A 22,417-nucleotide genomic window follows, 5' to 3' on the forward strand; every position below is an offset into this window, starting at 1 on the left:
CCATGCAACAGTTGCATAACTAAACACTTATAAGGTTCCAAAAGCGAGACCTAGTGGCTATGCCAATGCTTGTTTTAACTGCTGCAATCTATTGAAGCCTCAGGGAGAACATCAAAGCGGCCGTGAGGCCTGCGAAAGTGAAAGTAATCGCGGTAAAGCGCGAGGCGCGCGCCCGCGCACATGCACTGTAGCTCTAGGCTGGCCTGGTAGCACTTTTTGGAGCCCTCACAAAATGTCTCGCCAGATCAGCGCATGCGCTGGGTCAGGCGAGACCTAAAAAGCAGAATATTTGTTTGTGTGACACTTTCCTCCAAAACCCAAAAAACAAGGGCCTGCCACATTGTTACTTAATATCCAAACCAGTAGTTGTTTGTGTCGGTGTTTGAACATGCTACACTACCTTTCATCTTTTTTCATAATTAGCCACCCAAGTGTTTCTTTAGAACCTTTTTGGAAGTCCTGGTTGCCTATCTGACTAGTAATATTTAGTTAAAACAAAGGTGATCTTTGCTCATACCTTTTGTGACAAGGAATATGCCCCCTGTTTTTGTTTTGGAAAAAAATCAGTTTTTTGTGGATCGGGAAAACTACGAGCTGCTGATGTATGCAGTGCTTTTAAATGTTAAGATACAAGACCGCTTGACTATGAAGATGTTGAGAAATTATATTTAGACTAACTATACGTTTCCATAACATCTGTAACAGCGTGGAGTAATAATGCAAAGTTCAGGAATGTGCCCTAACCTTAATGCTACCTTTACTACCGTGACATGATCATACCAGATATTGAAAAAGTCATAAATCTAGTGGTGCTGGGAGGTTTACATTTAGTTAGGTCTGTTCTCAAAGACACTTTACCTTCAGCTTCACCAACTGAAGACAATTCAGCAGTTTTTTTCTAGCTCCTTATCACAAAGGGATTATTGCAGCTTTGAAACATTCAAAGCATGACTATGCAAGTACCCATTACCTATGATGGTCTGGCTACCAGACAAAACACATATAGGCGGTCCAGAGGGTAGCTGCCATTTGATTTTTGGCTAGTTCAAAAGAGGTCTTTCAATTTCTTGTACTGAGACTGCTCGCTACACTGGCTGATGAGATGGATAATAATTTTTGTTTTTTTGTTTTTTTAAAATAAAGCCTGCTACTTTACATTTAAATTGCTGACCAACCCAGGGCCAGTTTAGGTAACTCAAAAGCTATTTACCTATATTTCTCCATGTACTTTCAGTTAGTCACATAATCATTATTGGTCAAAAAGTCCACATACAAAAGCTGTAGAGATCGGAAATATGTTGACCAGTGCTCACAGCCTTGGAGTATGCTCCATGCATACCCAAAGTTGACACTTTGAGAAAATGATTCAGAACTCTCCTATTAGATTAATTATATTGCAACTATTTATTTACAATTAGGTTTCATGCATGGACCAATATTAACGAATACATTTTGCTTTCCAACTGGTTCTTTAATGGTCTAAAAATGTTATATACCACTTTGGCACAAAAAATAACATGAATGAGGTCATAATCACCCATACTAAGTTTAAGTGGTGAGACCAGCATCATCATAATAATGTGGTTACGTGTTTTCTTTCTTAGGAAATGTTTTTGTAACTTTCTTTTTATTATTATCTCTTGCTTACAGAACAGTAACATTTTTAAATTTGATCCAGCAGATGAAGATAAGAGAAAGGTAAGCGCTACTATCTTCAACTTATTTCTTACATGTTCCTTTGTCGAAAGAAGATTTTAAACATACTTTACCTTAAATTGAATCTCATAACTTAAACAAATTGTGTCTTCTAAGTTCAATAAATCGAATCTCAGAATTTCAGTAAAATGCATGAATGCATGCAAATCTTTTATGTTTCCTGTTCAGCAAGACCAATCTTTTCTTTCAAAACATTTTAGCACTCACTTTGATAACTGTACATCAAACTGCACTAGTAACGATACAAGTCAGCCAGCCTTTTGTATCTCTGCGTTAAAGATCTAGAACAGCACCCCATATCCTCAGGAGTGCCTAAATTGTGCTCCAATAAAGGATAGAGTCAAAGACTCGCCTCTTTACAGAACACTTCATCACAACTCATTAACCATCCACAACCCAGCTCACTTTCCTGTTACTCTTTGACTTCATTTTGTATTTGACCATGTATAGTGTTCCCCTGCCTTTTGACTAGGTTTGTGCTATAGAAATACTATAAAGATATATAGTAAGGTAGCCAACATTCAATGGAGTGAAGAAAGAATACAAACATGAAACAAGTTGTATTTTAAGATGTTTAGGGCTTTTTATTAATAGAACTATATCTAGAAGGAAGAACCAACATCAAGAGAAGATTAGAAAAACACTACAGGTAAACCGTGAGTCAGGGCCAAGTGTCCGGACGTGTAAGAGATCTCAACATGCCCTGCTTATGCCGAACAAGGATTTTAGATCAAGGGAAGCCCACAGGTAATTTGTGCACAAACTATAAAAATCGAGTTCTGATTATTTATCCTATGTCATTAGAAAGCAGCATAATACATTTGCACATTTTAAACACTATAACACACAAAAGGGGGCCTAGAGGAGGTATAAGGACCAGCATGGGCGCACTCCCCATTAATATATTCAACTCGCATAGAGCCTACGGTTCCAAAATGTAAAACTACTGAGTATGTGGAATATACCAGACACCCAAAATGAAAACCGATTGGTACGGAGAAGGTATCCCTTTTTAAGGACGGTTCCCCTCACACACCTCAGGTGTCATGCTTCATCATAGGGGTGCCTCCTCGCGTCAGGAATCTAGTCCTGGTGCGGGCTACAATACCCTCTCTACGAGGGAGGAGCTCAGGGATGTTTTTCAATTTGACCACATGGGTTGTACTAAGAACCCTATGTGAGCGTGGTGTGTGAATGAATGTATTGTGCAGTGCTAATGTGAATCCGAAAGTGAGTTAAAATTGCCTACAGAGCTAGCTATCAAAAACTTTATTTAGCTACCCAGTGACCGGATTGAAAAACAATAAGCTGGATAATGAGACTGTCAAGATTCAAGACATCTACGTTAAAGAGATCGACAGGTTTCGGCATTTAGTAACCTATAAAAAGTGTCTCGGCTTTCATCAGGATCGGAAAAAAAACATCTTCCGGGTGGACGTACGCCCATGAGACCCTGCTACACCAGAGCGGTTGGGTTAGCGTACGTGCCTTTGGCCAAAATAGCCCCGGACAGATGCGGTAACTATAGCAACCTAAATAGGTCCCAGCGGTGGATTCACTAAACACACGCATCTCTGGTTCAGTATATACCTACCGTCTTGTTTTTCACATTTACCTGTTGCAGTAGCTGTTTTTTTCTGATCCTGATGAAGGCCGAGACTTTTTATAGGTCACTAAAGTCCAAAAATTGTCGCATGACACCTAAGGTGTGTGAGGGAAACCATCCTTAAAAAGTGATAACTTCCCCATACCAATCTGTTTCCATTTTTGGTGTCTGGTATATTCCACATACTCAGTAGTTTTACATTTTGGACCGTGGGCTCTTTGTGAGTTGAACATTTTAAACCCCAGTTTTTATAGTCTCACTTCTAGAACCACATCAGGGATGAGGGATAATGCTAGTCTCCTTGGAGTGGACAGAATGTAGACTTTCTAATACATTATAGATTTTCTAAAAAAACAAACATCTTGCCATACTTCTTATCTATAGTTATATGGCAGCCTTTCTATCCTCTGAAGCCTTATAGGGCATGGTGCAGAATAAGCCCCCGCACAATATGCTCTTTGCATGATATCCTTGTATAATATCGGTAGGGTCAATTGAAAGAAAACTGCCTTACTTCTTCTGATTGAAACAAGGAACTTGTCCTTGTTATCTGAGCATGCTTTCTGGTCATTTATTCATACGCCTTGAGACATGTGATCACACATAGTTATGGTCTTATTGGAAAGGCCAGTTAGGAGGTATTGCTACTACAAATGTCAGTCTGATGTGATACAAAAAATATGGCACCTGCTGATGAAAAGAACTTTGCTGAAGTTCTAGGGGTTGGAAATTGAAATGCTTTTAAAGGAGACGTAACATAGGCTTTCCTCATTACATCAGGGCAAAATGTGAAAAAGTCACCCTTTGAGCCAGACGCTATTGCGGTGTTCTTCGGAGCCAACCATTGTTACTTAAAAGTATACACCTCAGGTACTGTTACGAACTCCAACATCAGTTACACCATCACTTTCACCACCCAGAAAATTTTGCATTCTGCTATGAGTAAATCAAAGTTGTAACTAATTGCCCTGTTGATAAAGGTTGAAGTATTTGCCTGCAATTTCCTGCACCTGCTAATCATCAAGATTGTAATGACAGTAAAACAGACAATCTGCTGTTCTATCCAGATTCGGACATGGCTCTTCTGGCTGATCTCTAAAATGTTAGTGGCCTAAACAACTCACCCACATCTGATTTGAATGAAAGAACCACACGTTGCGGAGCAAGCTCTATTATAATAAAAGCTGTTACGACTTTGCCTTGCTGCACTCTAAGGAAACAGCCTAAGTCGGTTCTATTTACTGGGGTACTGGCAAGTAAGCAGTTTCTTGTCCCTCCCTGTTGTCAATAACCAATGCATGTGCCTTATTCAGACCTCGTCAAGATGGTATGGACAGCTGAGCAGGCAGTGCATACTGCATGCTTCCAAACATACCTATGCATGTCAACACTGCTGCCCATAGTACAATGGCCTCTACAGTCGCCAGTCCAAACAGATTTTTAAAGGAAGTTCAGGAACAAGTTTTGGATATGCACTTTGAAAACTATCCTATTAAGGAAATTACTCCAAGCATTCAAGCAAAGGAGAGCCACGGCATACAGTTATATTCGGCCTCCATTTCTAAACCCTTTCACGAGCAATATAGATGTTCTGTGTCTACAGACACTACCTGCAGCAGCAGCAACAGGTGATGCCACAACAGCTTTTTTCTCACTGGCGGAGACTCCTCCTTAGAGTCCCTCACCTTTGCAGACCATGGGACAATTATTTAGGGTCTGGAATGCAATTCTTCAGTAATAGTAGAAGATAAACTTGGACCAGTGGATCCTACATATTTTGGAGCTATGCTATTCCCTGAAAATTATGAGGGGATCTCGACTTCTTCCTCAATCAGCCCTCCTTCATATCAACAATTTTTATAAGAGATTTTTTTTCTGCTATTGAAAGTTGCAGCGGAGATAATCCCTCCATCTCCAATAGAGAAGAGTTGAAATTCCATATAATTTAAGGATTGCATGGAAGAGGGTTGTGGCAGTTTTTATTCCAAAATGTATCAACACGTTTTTGAAACAAGAAACTTCAAAATGGCTACCCTTCAACTTTCACTATTGTAAGAACAGAATTGGATGTTCTCCCTGGATCTTCATTCACATTTTCACATATTGTTTGCACTACATAACCAGAAAATCTGATCGCAGTCAGAAAGTTACTGAAGGTAAGTGACTTCTTTATAAATTTGCTGCATAAGGACTGGGCTTGCAATGGACAAATAGTACATTTGAAACGAGTCTTCCCTTATAATGTCTTCCTTATATGTAAATCGATTCTACATACGATTCCAGTACCTGTTACAGCAAGGGGTTTTAGCACTATGAGCAGTTATATAAACAATCACAATGTTCACAGTACTTCCTAATAACATTTATTATTTAGCATGTCCCCAATGCCTTGTTTATATATCTATGCCTTTAATTTGGGGGATTCCCTTGCTTGTCCGATAAATAACTAAATGGATTGAAGCTAATGATGAACAAGGCCAAAATATTAAACTGTCTACTATTGATCCCAGTTTGTCGATATGGTTAAAATATTGAGAGCGGGCTATAGGACCTAGCTAATACTATATAGGACAAGGGCATGAAATGTTAGGTTGCACCCCGCCACTTTTGTCGGAAATAGTTATTAAATGAGTAATATTGAGGTTAAGGCTCAATGGCTAATTTTGACAGCTTATCTTCTGTGCTTTGTTCGAATCTACTGTTGTAGATTAGATTTTCTCATTGAAAGGCGGCAATGTACTATGTGATTATATTATGGTTCTAGAGAAATGGAGATAAGCTTGTAATTATTTCCAATTGCACTAAAAGCTGAATAAAAATAATGTTCTAATCACCGAGCAGTTAACAATAAGTATTGAGATACGTATGGGGCCAGACCAAGTCCAACACGTGTCAAGCCTGTGTTAGGTTGGTGAAAAGTGCCCTTTGTGGCTCAGGACAGCGTGCACCCCTGCCTCAAGTTTGTCAGAGCAGGGTACAGATTTTTGACCGCCACCACAGCGCTCACGATAATCATTTGTGTGTTGAAGACATTCTGATACAAATTGAGACCCAGAGCGGGCCTATGTGTTCTAGAGAGGCACCTTTCGTGTGCATACTCCTTATTGAGTATGACTTCTGTCAGCTTACCGGGCTGTAGAGATCGGACAGTGGTTACAGCTAGAACGGTTATAGTGCCATGGTAAGTATTGTTACCACTCTTTGTTAAGGAGAGTCACTTACTGGCCTCTCCCACATATTTTAATAGGCTTTCTGCTACTCTGCAACATAGTCCTTCACCTGTGCATGTGGGGCATGGATGTCCCTTGTGTGTACTGATCTGCATAGCCACTTTAGAACCCATTTTGTATCTGACTTATCCATATTGTACCCAAGATGGAGGGTTGGAGACAGCTCAGATAACATATTCGATTTCCAGGATTCTCCAGGGCATTAGCAGTGCCATTTGTAGTGGATCGGACATCTTAGTATGGAGGAGAGGAATCGGATCACCGGTTTGATGTGAGGAATATTTTTCCCTGCCCATTCCTGGCTCCATTGTGCAAAGAAGGGGGTTACCCCCACAAGTTAAAACATTGTTAAGTGGGACAGTGTCACTTTCTTCTGGGTCTGTCTTGACTGGAGACTACCACTGCCACCCCATCATCCTTCTTGCACCTTGTAAGAAAGACCTTGGCTGGATCAGTTTGAGTGAAATAAACAAAGTGGCTGATCTGTCCAAAACCAGTCTCAGAACTGACTGTTGGCTTACACACCTACTGTCTGCTTCTTGAGCATTAATATTGGACAGAAACTTCCAGCAATTTGGTCATGGTCTCCACACCAGTGGTGCAGAGGAGCTCTCTGGGCTCCGGGGTTGCGGTATCCACCTCCAGCTCCCACTGCCTTTGTTGGAACCAGAAACCTCTGCTCGTCGACCAGGGCTGCCTAGAGGGAAAGAGAGGGGCAATGGTGGATGCCCTGGCACCAGACAGATGACACTCAGGAGAGGGGTGATGAAGGATCCAAAACTGGTTATGCCAAGGTGTCCACTGCATCACCAGGGACCTGCACTGCTTTTATACGGTAAGGTAAAAGAATCCCTAAAGTTAAGGTACAGTGTGAGCAGACTGTCTGCCCTCCTGAATGGAGATACTGAGACACCCTTTGCGACATCCGAGCTCAAAATCGACTAGGCTCCAAGAGAAACTTGATTGCAGTCTGCATTCCTCACAAAGGAGAAGAAACCGTACCAGAGGAGAACCGCATCAACAGGGAAGCCTGCATCAGGAACCAAGTACTCCCAATTAAAGTCAGGATTAGGCACTTAAATTATTTAGGCAGTGGTTTGTGTCTGGATACAAGGAAGATACTTAAGCTGTGGGATTTGCGAAGCTGTGAACAACTCAATTCCACCAATGCCTCCTTGACAATTGCTGGTGCTACATCTGCTTACCTGTAATAACCTGCCAGCATGGTAGGTGAGTCGTGCTGAGGTTCCTGTCCTCTGTGCTGCATGGTACACACCATGTTGAGTAGAGTGGTCTTACTGAAACTCTAGAAAAGGTCAGGACCTGGCTGCCAAACTTAATAACACAATTGAAAACAAAAGGTAATTTGCAACCCACGGAACCCAGAGGTGTGGGAGTCAATGTCCATAGTAACTGGGGTGTGGTGTGCGTTGGGGAAAGGTGAGAATCACCAGAACTGATCCACCACTAAGTCGGTTCCCTGTAAGCACAACACTTCCTAAATCACGCATCCCTGCCAGGGGCATTGGAGAGACTCATTGACACTGTGATACAAGGAGTATCTTACAAGTTTGTCCCACAGAGCAGTCTAAGCTGTTTTCCCAGTATTCCATTTGTGATAGTAATTCCTGAACGGATTCAAGGCCAGTTTAGTTCCCCTCCTGCCCCCAACCCTTCCTAAATCACAAACCCCTGCCGAGGGCCATCGTAGAGACTATTTGAGACTGTCACACAAGGAGTATCTTACTAGTCTGTCTCATTTGAACAGCCTGAGCTGTCTCCCCAGTAAACCAAGAGTGATAGTAATGCCCAAGATAAGTTTCTCCTTTCATAATAATTTGGACAGAATTATGTTGTGTGTAATTTAAGTAAATTACTTTTTCTTTTTCAGATTGGCATTGGCAAGACATTGTATTACTGACATATTAGTAGGTTTATTGAGTGTCGGGTATTTAACTTTGCACCTTCTTCCTGAGTAGGCTTTGGACTGCTCAACTTCGCTTTCCTGAGGGTCAAGTGAAAAAGGGTTGTAAAGCAAAAGCGGAAGGTAGTGGACCATACACAAGTAGCAGCACCTGTACCGTAAATCACCTAGACAGTAATAATAATGGAATGCGTGCTAATAAACCAAAACGGGCCCCCTGCCCAAGGACACCTTCCCACTAAAGGGGATACAATACAAACAACCACAAATATGGTTCAGCATCACAATCCATCAACAGAAAAGAGAATCAAGATCTATGATCCTGCAGCTGATGAGAAAAAAACACCTTTATTGACTAAAATGAAACAATAAAAACAGAAGAACGAAACAACAAGAATCTGATTCATTTTTACTATTCCTGCATGATCATAGATCTTGATTCTCTTTTCTGTTGATGGATTTTGGTGCTGAACCATATTTGCTAAAGGGTTGTACTTCATGCACAGTTTTGCTCTGAGTAGTAATGCTAAGGCAAAGGACACAGCGGCAAAAAGCTTTGACTGAGGTGATCTGAGAGCCAATGACCCCTGTTTTCCCTATGCCTCTTTAAAAGTCTCCATACTATGTAAGGGGATGTCTCTTCACAGTTCAAAGGCTTTTGTCAAAGTTGGCTGTCTGTTGCCGTCATTGATCATTGACCATTCAGTACCAGTTTCTACTAGAAGAACTTGACTGGTTTGATTACCAGGTTTGTAGTGATCAGCAGCATAAAGTTTATGGTTGAAGGAACCCCTGTTATCTTCCCATTTGTTTTGAAAGGTGTTCAGGGTAGTCCTTTCATCAAAGGTGAGAGAGCTTTTGTTTTTTTTAGCTCTTCTCATTTGTATCAAATTAAGCTAGATGTGATGTCCATCTTCTTTACCAATGATGTGAAGTTAAGGTGGGCTTTTCTTGCAGTCACTGTGTCTTCTGCAAATACTTGGGTAAATATGATTTTGTGGCCTTCTGATGTTAATGGAGGATTTTTCCTGACACTTTGACAAATCCGATTTTCTATTGTATGGTAATATTGTAGTGGTTTAAAGATATTTGCCCTGCAATGTTTGCTAGATTGTGGGGGGAACCTGATGAGCATGCTCCATCCCTGACTCACAAGCTCTGTCTATGATTTTGGATGTCCAGCTTTCAAGACATTCCTCCTATAAGTTTGTATCCTTGTTGCAATTTTTTCCTGAATCCCATGAATTTGATTTTGCTTCTGTTTCTGTCAAGCAGGCTGGAATGTGCCAGTCGTTGGATTCTATTGTGTTTAGCTTTTAAAAGGTAGCGTGGGCCTCTCCTGGTTTTTAATCCTCCTTTCACCTTCAATGGCTGTTGGGAGCAGATTACTGAAGTCACTTGTCATACATATGATGTTGGTATGTATCAGATGGGTATTGGTCTTGGTTGACTCGATTTATGGGCACACAATGTATGGTGGCTTTTCAACAGCTTGATGATTCTGTGATTGGTGACTTTCAGGGTTGTCTTAACCACTGTTGGCGATTGGATGTATAACAGCTGTCTACAACTTAACTCTGATAAATCTGAAATTCTTGTATTTGGCACTCGCTCTCCATTCGATGTTACAAAACTTTGGTTTCCTGAGTTGAGTCAAGCACCCACCCCCTCAACAGTTGCCAGGAATCTTGGGGTGTTGATGGATACAGCCCTATCTTTCAAACCCCAAGCTCAGACTACGGCTGCTACCTGTTTTAGGGTTTAGGCTTTTAAAATCACTGTAAAAGTTCTTAAAATGTATTCCTCTAGCTACTACTACTCAAAATCAAACCACTCTGAGTCACTCGCAGAGCATTCTATCGAACATCCCGATGTACATTCAAGATAGGCTAAAAAAATGCTTCCCTTTTAGGGCGCTTTGTTCAAGAAATCATAATTTTATGTGTGTCCCTTAAGTGCAAAAAGCCAAATCTGGTAAAAGATCTTTTTCTTTTCTAGCCGCAGTATCTGGAATGCTTTATCACTGTATCTTCGTACTATCCCCAGTGACAGTCAGTTTAAGGCTTAACTGAAGACCTTCGTGTTCCGTGAACTGTAAACTCTGTCTTTACTTTTATGACTGTCTTAGCGCCAGGACTCTTCTAATGAAGTAGCAGTAGCAGTTGCAATATATAAATTAATTTTCCATGCATTCATGCGCTCTAATTTCTTTAGCTACACTTTTTGTCTTGAAGGTTCTTTTACATCTGTGTTAAAGCTGTTGGCAGTTACTGCCAGGCGAGGTATCACCTTTGTAGTTGAAGGTAGTTGTACCACCTTTGTACAAGTGGTACAAAGCTACCTTTTCTGCTGAATTATTCAAAACGGTAGAAGGGAGCCAAAGTGGTCATTTTAGTCACTCACAACCACCCTGAAGATACTAGCCATGTTGCCTAACATGTGCTTAAGATTTGATGGGTGTTCCATTGAGATCAATGTCTCTTCGCCTGTGCACTTTTGCACCATTCTGGTAAATAGCACTTCAGTTTTGTATTTCCCCTACCTATCTTCCGAATGGCATTATTCCCATAAACAAAACTCTCTCCTTTAACCGCTTGCATGCTCATGACGAGCCCAGCTCGTCATGATGCAGTGTGGAGCTGTGCTCATGACGAGCTGGGCTCATCATAACGGCCGCGGCACGCCCACGCGCGATTGTTTCCCCGCCTGTGCGGGAGAATCAATCAGTGGGTGTGGTCGTAACGAGCTCAGCTTGTCATGAGCACGGCTCCACTGTACCTCCCCCCCCCCCCCCGTGGGGTAATTATCCCCACGGCAAAGGGGCTATATAAACTACAAGTTGTTGCATATTAGTCCTTGACTTTATCCATAGTCATTGATAAATGATAACTTTAGAAAGCTGGGTTTCAGTTTCAGTAACGCCTCCACTTTTCGCCAGACTACTGATGTGCCCTTGGTCCCTGCTAATCAGGTTCCCAGGGCCTGTGTTCTTTCCCAAAACTCTACCTTATACCCCCAATTGGCACCTCTCTGGCCACATGTCAGTCCCTTATAAAAGGAACCATGGGTAACAAAGGCACTGTGGCCAGGGAAGGCCTCTAATGGCTGCAGCACTTGTTGTGCCACCCTCATAGTCCCTGTTTTTTTTTTTTTTTTTTATTTCAATATAATTTTATTGATATTTTGACATATACAAAAGCCATATAACATAAAAAAACAGATACATATAACATAAAACACGCACTTTATATCGCATGATGTTACAGAGCAGCACACGTTAGCTGTGCTAGTTGAGGTACAGTATTTTTTGTTTCCATTTTTTGGCTGCCCCCCACCCTCTGTTCTCGTAAGGGTCACAGGAAGCACAGATAGGGACAGGGAAGACTGGACCAGAGCGGAGAGAGAGAGAAGCATTCTCGCCATTGTCTAAAAAGGTTGGTATCCGGGTCGTTCTACTAGGCACCTTCAAGGTGGGTCATAGGGGTCTAAGTACTTGTCCAGGGATGCCCACATTTTCCTGGCGGGCTGTCTCCACGGTGAGTCTCGTAGGGCCACCGTATCTGCACCTCTAAGGTACGTCACCCAATTGAGCCATCCCTTAAACGTTGCCTTGGAGGTGTCTTTCCATTTATTGAGAACCATTTTTACACCTGCTGTTAGTAGGAGATCAAGTAAGTTGCTGTCTTGTTGTGAGATTGCCTCTATCCTAACCAAGGCCGTTACCAAGGTGGCAAACTCCGTTTTAAGGGTACATCCTAACATGTTGTTTAAAAAGGCAAAGATCTTCTCCCAGTATGATTTGACTTTGGGACAGTGATATATGAGATGGGCCAGATCCCCCCTTCCGTTATTACAATTCCAGCACTGGTCATTGGTGTTCAAACCTAGGTTCGCCAGCCGCGCAGGGGTCCAGTGTAGTTTGTGTAGCGTCCAGAACTTAGTCTGAGCTAGTACCGGGGTTATCTTACTTTGTGTGGGGAAGGACCATAGTACCTGGGTTCCTTTCTCGCTCAGTGTATCTCCTAGCTGTGACTCCCAGTATTTATGTGTCTTTTCATTAAGTTTGGATGTGCTGGGCCGTAGGAGTCTATAGATGTGTGAGACCTGGTGGCCTATTTTGTTGAGGTTGGTCATATATTGGATGATTGACGGCTTGGTAACGGAAAGTCTCACCTTGGACAGTGCTGTTTTGGTTTTTAGGGAATTATATAGTTCTATGTCTGGTAGGTTGTGCTTGGTTTTTAGCATCCTAAAAGTGGAGGGATTCCCTCCCTCTTCGAGTTGAATAGGGTGGGAGATCCCTGTTTACTCCACGTATCCATAGAGAGCGGTTTGCCTTTATATTTTAACTTCTGGTTTGCCCATAGTGATTCCCATCTCGAGTTTTTTAAGCTGTGTTCCATCTTCTGGTCTACCTTCAGTGTGGCGCTTCTGGTATTTTTGAGTATTGGGTTTACTACCAGTTTGTTTATTGGCTGTTAGTAGAGCTAATGGTTCAAGATTGCTTAGTATAGCTCTCTCTAGTCTCAGCCAAGCTGGTGTGTACTCCTGGTCGGGTAGAATCCAGTAGCTAAAAAGGCCGTTTGGAAGGTTTTAAAATCCGCTAGGTTTAATCCCCCCCAGTTTTTTTCCTAATCTTAATTTTTTTAAGGCTTATCCTTGCTTTTTTGGCTCGCCAAATGAAGTTATTCAGCATCTTATCTATTTTGCGATGGAAGTAGTCAGTGAGAATTAGAGGGAGCATATTTGCGAGGTAGTTGACCATTGGGGTAACCATCATTTTTACTGTCTCAATCCTCCCCCACCACATAATGAATTTCGGTGATCAGCCCTCCAACAGCTTCTTTATTTTGTCCAGCATTATTTTTTCATTTTGTTCTAGTGTGTTTTTAAGGTCATTCCCAAAGTATATGCCCAGGTATTTTATGAAACTAGTTTGAAAGGCGAGACCCGAATCCCCCAATATGTCTTTAGTGGTGTGTATGTTGAGTGGTTTGCATTCTGACTTGTCTTTAAGTATTTGGCCCACTCCGGTAATAAACTTATCTATGGATTCCATGAGGGCCGTGATAGAGGATTTAGGGCTTTCCGTGACAACGAGGATGTCATCCGCGTATGCTGCTAGTTTGATTGTGACCTCATTGATGGTGACCCCTTTCATCTCTTCATTGGTCTCGATGTCCTTAATCAGAGGCTCTAGTGCTAGTAGGAAAAGCGAGAGGGACAGGGGGCAACCTTGACTTGTCTCTCTTTGTAGGCTGAAGGGCTCTGAGACAGCCCCGTTGACCACAATACGAGCCGTGAGCTTTTCGTATAGTGCCATAACTTTCCGTGTGAAAGAGTTTCCCAGGTTGAAGGTCCGCATGCACTGTTCTAGGAAATGCCACGATAGTCTATCAAACGCCTTCTCTGCGTTTAGTGTGATGGCCACTGCAGGTTCGTCCGACTTGGCCGCTCTATCCAGAATATGGCATAAAAGTCTGGTGTTATCGTGTGACATGTGTGTCTTGAAGCCAACTTGTGTGTTGCTTATAAGTTGTGGAAGGACCTTATTAAGCCTTGATGCCAGGATTTTTGCATATATCCTTGAATCAACGTTAATCAGAGAGATAGGCCTGTAGTTTTGGGGAAACTGTGTGTTTTTGCCTTCTTTGGGGATAACTATAATATTGGCTTCGGACATGGTATGTGAGACCATCCCTGCCCCCTCGCAATGGTTAAATACTTTTCTCATAGTTGGTTGTAGTGGAGTTATGAAAGTTTTATAGAAAGTGGCTGTGTATCCATCTGGCCCGGGTGCCTTGTTAGCTTTAAGGGACTTAACTGCCATCCCAATTTCAGCTGAACTAATCTCTTTACCTAGAGTGAGAGCGTCTTCTGGTGTTATCTTTGGGAGGTTTAGTCTGTTAAGGTACTCGGTGCAACCCTTTTCGTCCAGCGTTGGGTCTTTGTTGTAGAGTTCCTAATAAAATACACTAAATGTACGTAGAATTTCCTTATGCTGTGTGTGTGTGTGATATTTTGTGAGTCTATTTAAGACTCTGACTCGAGCCTACCATAAATTAATTTGGGATGGTAAAAAATCCTATCTGGAATCTAGAATAAATGAAGCGGAGCATTCTTGCAAGGAAATTTTCAGGGTGGTTAAAGATTTCACCTCCCCCTCTGCTTATACTCCGATCCATGCTCACTCCGAAATTTGGTTGAAGGAATTAGCTGTCTATTTTGTACAGAAAATCACCTCTATTCAATCATCTCTCCAGGCCACTTTCCAGCAGCATACGACAAGTCTGGGGTGTCCCTTGCCAGATCATGGCCCCTTTCTGCCCAATTTTCCCCTATTAGATCATGAGAGCTCTCTTGCTATTCTGACAAGTCTCAAATCCGGATCTCCACAGGATCCTTGCCCTGCCAAGTGTCTAGCAAATATGGCACCTGTTCTTAATGATTTGATTAATCCCATTTTGAATCTGTCACTCTCTTCCGGGGTAGTTCCCAAAGCTTGGAAGAGTGCCATGATCTTGCCACTTATAAAAAAAACCTGCGCTCGACCCTGCAGTCTATGCAAATTACAGACCCATCTCCTTACTCCCTGCTCTGGCGAAAGTGACTGAAAGGTTTGCTCACAGATCCATTTCCAATTTTATTGAGGAAAGGGGTCTGTTGCATAATACTCAATCTGGTTTCCGTGCAAATTTCAGCACGGAGACCGCGCTCCTTGAAGTCACAGATGCCATCAGGGAGGAGTTGGATGTTGGTAAAAAAGTGGTACTGATTATGCTGGACCTGTCGGCGGCGTTCGACACCGTTCCCCTTCTTCTCTCCAGACTCTGGGACTTTGGTCTGCGGGGAACGGTGTGGAATTGGCTTAAATCCTTCTTAGCCGACCGCCGGCAGACAATCTGGGCGCCACCCTTCTCTGCTGAAATGTCACCACTTGAAGTGGGGGTCCCTCAAGGTTCCATCTTGAGCCCCCTCCTGTTCAACATCTTTATGGCCCCCCTGGCGGTGACAGCGGAGGCTTTTGGCGCCCGGATTGTCAGCTATGCTGACGACACCCAGCTCCTCTTTGTAAGCAACAGGGATGGTCAGTTTGATAGTGTCCAGGTCAACGGATGTTTGAGTGCTGTCTTTGAGTGGTTTGGACGCCATGGGCTGAAGTGCAACGCAGACAAGTCGGAGCTGCTCTTCTTTGGCTGTACATCTGAACCCGATTGGAAAACCTGGTGGCCGAAAGATATGTCTCCTCCCACTAGCTCGTCTGTGAAAGCCAAAAATTTGGGAGTGGTGATTGACAACAAGCTATCTTTCGGACCACATATTTCATCTCTTACTGGGAAATGTTTCGGCATCCTGCGGATGCTTCGCAAATTTCTCCCTCTAGTCTCTATCCAGCACAGAAAAATTATTGTCCAGGCACTGATCTGCTCCAGGCTGGATTATGCAAACATTCTGTTTCTGGGACTTCCCAAATATTTGGTCAGGCGTCTGCAAATCGCCCAGAATTCTGCAGCCCGAGCCATTTTTGGTCTTCCAAGGAAAGTCAGAGCCACGGATCTTCTTGCCACATTACATTGGCTCCCAGTTGCAAAAAGGATTCTATTTAAAACTCTGACCACGACTTTCAAGGCCTTGCATGGCATAGGTCCCAAATATATCTCCAAACGACTGTCTTGGTATACCCCTCCCAGATCTCTTAGATCCTCGTCCTTATCAAAGATGAGTGTTCCCACTATCAAACGAGCAAGAGCAGGAGGACGATCTTTTCGTCACTTAGCCCCTCATGCCTGGAATGATCTTCCAATCTCTCTAAGACAGACTTCTAGTCTTCTGTCTTTCCGCAAGGCTCTTAAGACTTTGCTCTTCCCGTAATCTTGATGCTGTTTCTGTGTTTGTATGCCCTTTTGGTGTTATGTTTTTCCCCATCTTCGGTTGGGAGTCTTCGTTAAAGCGCCGGGATACTCCAGCGGAGTGGCCGTGCGCTATAGAAGTGTACAAATAACATAACAGTCTGTGATTGTTGAGATGGTGTGCTGTCTCTGTTTGTGTTTTAGGTAGGATGCCAGGATCTTTCCCGCTTTGTTAGCCTCGCATAGGTTTATTGTTTAAATTTGTTTATCCACATACCCGCTCTTTCGCTCAAGATTGTTGAATTCCTATTTCTACTTTGTGAGTTCTGCGAGTACCCCTGCGTTCTTTGAGTCTGAGATATGGGTTGCCTCTAGTCTTTGGATGTCCATTTCTAGTTGACCCAACTGTGCCTTTGCTTTCCTGTTCATCTTTTCTTTAATGTCCATAATTGTCCCCCTAATTGTGGCTTTTAGTGCGTCCCACATGGTTTTAGGGTCTGTGTCTGTAGTGTCATTAAAGTTAATATATTCTTTAATGACCTCCTCTATTTTGGTTCTGTTGCCCTGGTCTGATACCACATCACTGTTGAATCTCCATCTTCGTGGATGATCCTCATTGTGGCGTCCGCACAGTAGGAGGCTGATGCAGGAGTGGTCTGAGAGTGTTCTCGTGGCTATGTCTGTATGTTCTATTAAGTGGGTGTGTGTACCTGTGATCAGTATGTAGTCTATTCTGCTGTATGAATTGTGTGGGTTAAGGTAAAATGTGTAATCTCTCGTGTCCGGGTGTTGAAGTCGCCACGTGTCTTTAATATTGAATCTGGTACATATATTTTTCAGTACGTTGTGCGCCCTCGGGGGTAGTGAATGGCACTGTGGTTATCTGTCTATAGTGTAATCTAACTCCATATTGAAGTCAACTGCCATCACTGTTAGGTCATTATGTGGGAGTGCCTCCAGCCTTTTCGAGATGCCCTCCCAGAAACCGGAATCGTCCGTGTTTGGCCCGTAGATGTTGAGTACGTGGATGCTTCTCCTCCCCTTTTCAGATGCGTTAACAGTATTCTCCCTTCTACATCGCATTGTTGATCTTCTATATTTATTTTGGAGTTCATATTTCTCAGAGTGATTACACCCAGTTTCTTTCCTATGGCCGGAGAGCATGCTATCTGACCAACCCATCTTGCCCTAATCCGTTCCGCATCGTCCAGGGATTGCCTAGTCTCCTGTAGGAGGAAGATATCTGCCTTAGTTTTAGCTAGGTAGTCAAGTTTTTTTTCCTTTTAACTGGGTGATTGAGACCTTTAACATTTAGGGAGACTATCTTTAAGTTGGACGTTGATGTTTTCGCAGGGTTAGTTGTCATTTTGTTATGCTACGTAATGGTTGTGTGATCAAAGCCATTTTCCCTTTCAGTTCAGTATTACTCCTGCTCTTTTTGGGACTTCGTGTATGCTCTTTCTGTGTCGTCCCTCTCTGGACCCTCGTCGTCACTCCCTCCCGTGTCCTGGTGTCATTCTCTCCAGTGAGTGCAGAAGTGTAGATGGAAAGGTTTAAAGAGGATAGGGTACAGTGGGTAGAAACAAAGCATGTGTGCCTGACAAACATTACTAACATGACGTAAGAAACACTAAAACACCCCTCCTGCCCCCCCTTACCCCCCCCCCCCTCCGCAACCCACACATAGAATTCTGGACGTGCGACAGCAAAGATCCAGCTTCGCTTTCCCCTGGGACTTTATGGTTTTGTATGTCCAAGCATCTGTGGTGTTATTCACCCTAGTCTAAACGCTATGCGCATCTTGTCTAGCATGCTATATTTCCCTCTTGAGCAATACGGGCGTTCCCACATGGTTAATACAATCCCATTTATACAATACTGTAGGAATGATCTTAGAAAAGATATTAGCGTTTATGGTGTTCTTGTCTCAATCTTATTTGTCTCTGCATTGTTCTATTTGTTGGCGCACTCTGTTAGCGTCCCAAATCCGAGGGCTTCAGTGCCCCCCGATGTGGCGGTTTTTAGTTCCAGGTTCCTCCCCTGAGGTAGGTTTCGGCCGTCTGATCTTTTGAGGTAGATAAAATTGAAGAGAAGTGGCCTGTCTGAGGTAGATCGTGAGTGTTAGAGTAGCAGTGGAAATTGTCCTTCAAATAGAATTTTGAGGTTTCGTACAGTCATTCAAACCCCCTAGATCTGGCGAGGCTCTCCTCTTGTTTGTGCTTGCTTGGGAGAATTCCATTTCTTGCTGAGTAGGACCTTGTAGATAACTTGACAGGTCATTGGGGTCTTCGAAGACGTGCGTTCTGCCTTTGTCGGTGATTCTGAACTTCGTAGGGTCTATGAACGAGAAGAGGATGTTTTCCCTCCTTAATCTGTCTCTCTGGGCCAGAAATCCTTTCCTTAAGTCCACTGTTTGTTTGGAGGAGTCTTGGGTGAGGATGACTTTTTGGCCATTCCACTGCAGATTCTGGTGTTTCCTGGCCACTGCAAAGATGGCTTTGGTGTGTTGTAGTCTGAGAGGCTTGCATATTATGGGGCGTGGTGTGGTCTTATTTGATGTTTTGAAGCCTGGGACTCTGTATGCTGTGTCTAGTTCCAGGGGGAGATCAAAACTGATGTTTGTAATTTTAGGGATCATGTCTTGTATAAAGGCGATGCACAACCCGCTTTTCTCCTCTTCTCCCTTGGCGACCCCTAGTATTCTGATGTTTCCCCTCCTGTTACGATCATCTAATTCTGCTGTTTGCCTTTGGAGCATTGCCATGGTTTTGGAAAGTTCTAGCAGAGTCTTGTTTGTCTTTTGCTCGCCATCTTCCACATCGTTCACCCTCTGCTCTACTTCTGTTAGTCTATTGTTTGCTGCGTGGATACCCGCTCTGACCGCAGCCAATTCCAGCTGGATAGCATCCGTGGTTTGTTTAGTCTATTTTGCTAGGTCATGTACTTTTGCCAGTTTTTTCAAAATCATGTCCAGCGTGCTGTTTATATCCGGTCTTTGTTTGATAGGGGAGTCAAGAGTGTCACACTTATTCTTTTTGGGCTGCTGCGTGAGTTTCCCGTCATTGCCAGCCATGACTACTAGCCCTCTCCTCTCCTGCTGTAGGCTGAGCCTTTCTCTGACTTTCCGCTCTATGGTTGGTTTTCTTGTGATTCCCCCCTTTGATGACACTTAGGTATCACTTTTGTCCCTCGTCCGTGGTTGAAGCACTGTGTCTGAGACCTTAGGCTGTTGTTGGTCTTGAAGGTCTTGTAGACTGTACTTGCCCCAATAAACACCGGATCACCTTTTATGTAGGTTTTTACACCTACTGATCTGCGTGAGTGAGAGGTTTTTGCTCTAGACCTTGTTGCTTTATTATTTTTTAAGCTTAGCTGCTTCAAGTACTTCCACGTTATGCACCCCACTGAGTTTTGATCACCTTGCTCACCTTACTCATGTCTTGTCTGACTAGTTGGAACCACTGCTACACCTTTCTTATTTCGCTTTGTGATCTTATGCGTGGCCGCGATACAAGAACTGAGGTCTTTCCAGTCTCTCTGTGGTTTGTATGTCTTGCCGGGTTTGTTTCCCTTGTTGTGGCTGGTGTTTGGTTTCTGGCTGCGTCAGCGTGTACTCCCCGGTTGCAGATGTTATGTTTTCCTTCTCCCACGAAGTCCGCTAAGACCGCGATGCCCTCATTAAGAATAAATAGAAATACTCTTTTGGCTGAGCTTTTCTTAGCTTTATTAGGTGTCGCTAGGAGTACTGCCCTTATCTTGCTCGTTGCCCAGTATGCCAATTGTGAAGATTTTATTTTTTATTATTTATTTATTTTTTCCTTACAATCTGTGGCGATGGTACTTACTGATGCTTTTTCTTTCGTTTACTTTCGTTTCAGTAGCCACCTTACATCTAACCTCGTTAGTCTGGGTTGTAGGTGGTTTTTCGCTGCCCGCATCCGAAAGCTGCGAATGACCGCGTTCTCCCAGCTCCGCTGAGAGTGCACACTACTGCAGCACTGTACCTTTTGTTATTTTTTGCCCCCCCCTGCCTTACAGACAAGGTTGTTATATAGTCCGAGTGGCGGAGATGGCGGCAGCAGCCCAGTCTGTGATGGTGGCTCACGCTGTAGAATACCCTTTCGTTGTTTTTTGTTTTTTCCACAGTCCTCGCTAGTTTCGCATACTTGATGGTTCCCGATGACAAAATCGCGCTTGCGTTTACCAAGGTCGCACAATTCGCTATTTTACTGCCGTAATCCTCTCCGTCATACCCCAGCTTGCTCTCTTTATACAGACAGAGTTGTTTTGCCAGCAATCCCAAGATGGCGGCCCCCATCTAAGGTTTCAGTTTTGTTTCTGGAAGGCTTTATCGAGCGTCTCCCCCACCCGGGCTCCTACAATGGTTACCGTTGGCTCATTGAACTTCACGGGAGGTCCCCAGGACTAACCTTAAGTAAGCTAGCTGCTGGTCTCCCGGCGATCATAGTTGTTAGGCGCAGTCGGCACCCGATTCCGCCATCGGTGAGGGGGGTTTCACTTTGCGGGCACCATCTTGGATCTTTCTTCTCTTTCACACCGGGAGTTTTCCTCTTCGCTGTGTTATGTCACTCTGTTGCTGGGGTCTGTTCCGATCTTCGGGTCTTCTTCTTCCTCGATCGTTCCGGCGTCATTAGGTGTGTTTTTTCCCTCGGTTCCTCAGCTCATGTGTGTTCTTTGTGTTGCTCGATCCCAGGATTTGGCGGAGCGCTGGATTCAGGCGTCTATACCCTTTTGCCGTCCAAGCCACTCCCCCCGCCCTGTACCTTTTTACACACACACACGCTGCCATTGCAGGCTGCACGGTTTGGTGGAGAGTTGACATGGCACACATCCCTGTGTATCTAAGCAAACAAGTGACTCTTCACCTGAGGCCTGGCTGCTCAGCGAAAGTTCAACTTAACTCATACTACTCCAAGAATATGCACAATTATACAAAGTTACAACTTATAAGCTTTTCAGTTGTCATTCATTGATTTATTCAATTTTATTCAATCCTCTTTAACACAAATAATGCTGAATTTGCTGTAACCATATCCAATTCATTTCAAATGATTGTATCCAACGTTTCTTGATTATAGTCTTTAAAATCATGTGGTTCTTCAATATTATGATGGAAATAATGGCCAATGAATTTCGGGATAATAGATCCCTTCTTCATGGGCATTGAATCTGAAGCACAATATACTTTTCCAACAAGCGTGAGTGGTACCCACAAAGATCAATGTACACACACTGTTACTGTAAACTGGATTATCAGTATGTGCGTGACACACCGCTTGGCGGAGAGGCACGAGTACCGGGTTATTTTGCGTTGGGCAGTTTGCATAGTTGAGCTCTTGGTTACAGTGGAGACAGCTGTTTGACTGGTGAACATATTATAGCTCCCAATAGAGTCTGCAGAAGTCATAGAATCCATGTTCTGTGTTGCAATGTCTAACTAGTTGCCGGCTTTGCATTTCCCCACGAGGCAGCTAGCGTGGACGTTAAATTGGCATCTCCTCTTTTGTCGATTAGTGTACATCGTAGATGTGCACATTTTGTTCCATGTCAAGGTTTGTCTTCTAACCGCCTGCCTCCATTCTTTCCCTTTCAGTATTGTGGAACATAGAAACCACAAGACACAAAATTCAAACTGTTGCTGCCCAGAAAGCCTTAACCATCTGAAAGGGATTCTTGTGGCATGGGCCCACCTTATTTGTAGTTTAGTGTTTATTATAGTGTGATTGTAGCAGTCCTTCTTTTTCCATTTTAGGCAGCTGCAACCTGCATCACAAAATATAAAGCAAAGTCCGCAAACATTTTAGCAGAAGGAGTTCTGGGGAAGAAGGCTTTTGCATTTGCTAGCCTTTTGAGTGAGCGAAACAGAGGGAACATTTTTCTGCGATTTCACTTTTAACTTTTCAGATTCAATATGGGAAAGAATGAAGAACACACACACATGTTAGAAGTTATATAAATAAATGACCGTGTTTATAGAAAAATACATTTGTTGATAGTGTGCTACCTGTACGAACTTATTAATTAAGTATATTTTAGACACTGTTGGATGTTGACATGACTACGGGTCATG

The 22,417-nt window shown here is 43.2% G+C and overlaps 1 protein-coding gene across 6 annotated transcripts in view; it reads left to right on the forward strand.

The window, feature by feature from the left end:
- The window catches only part of RIC8B (RIC8 guanine nucleotide exchange factor B), a 462,890-nt gene that overhangs the window by 63,021 nt on the left and 377,452 nt on the right, over positions 1-22,417 (forward strand). For all 6 annotated transcript variants that reach the window (XR_014981275.1, XR_014981276.1, XM_085652537.1 and 3 more), the window contains one exon: positions 1,651-1,698. Coding sequence is in view for 2 of the 6 variants with exons in the window: in XM_085652537.1 (XP_085508663.1) it covers positions 1,651-1,698 (48 nt within the window). In the remaining 4 variants the exon portion in view is untranslated. The remainder of the gene's footprint in view (positions 1-1,650; positions 1,699-22,417) is intronic.

This window comes from Triturus cristatus, chromosome 4_1 (assembly GCF_964204655.1).
Source record: "Triturus cristatus chromosome 4_1, aTriCri1.1, whole genome shotgun sequence".
Lineage (NCBI taxonomy): Eukaryota > Metazoa > Chordata > Amphibia > Caudata > Salamandridae > Triturus > Triturus cristatus.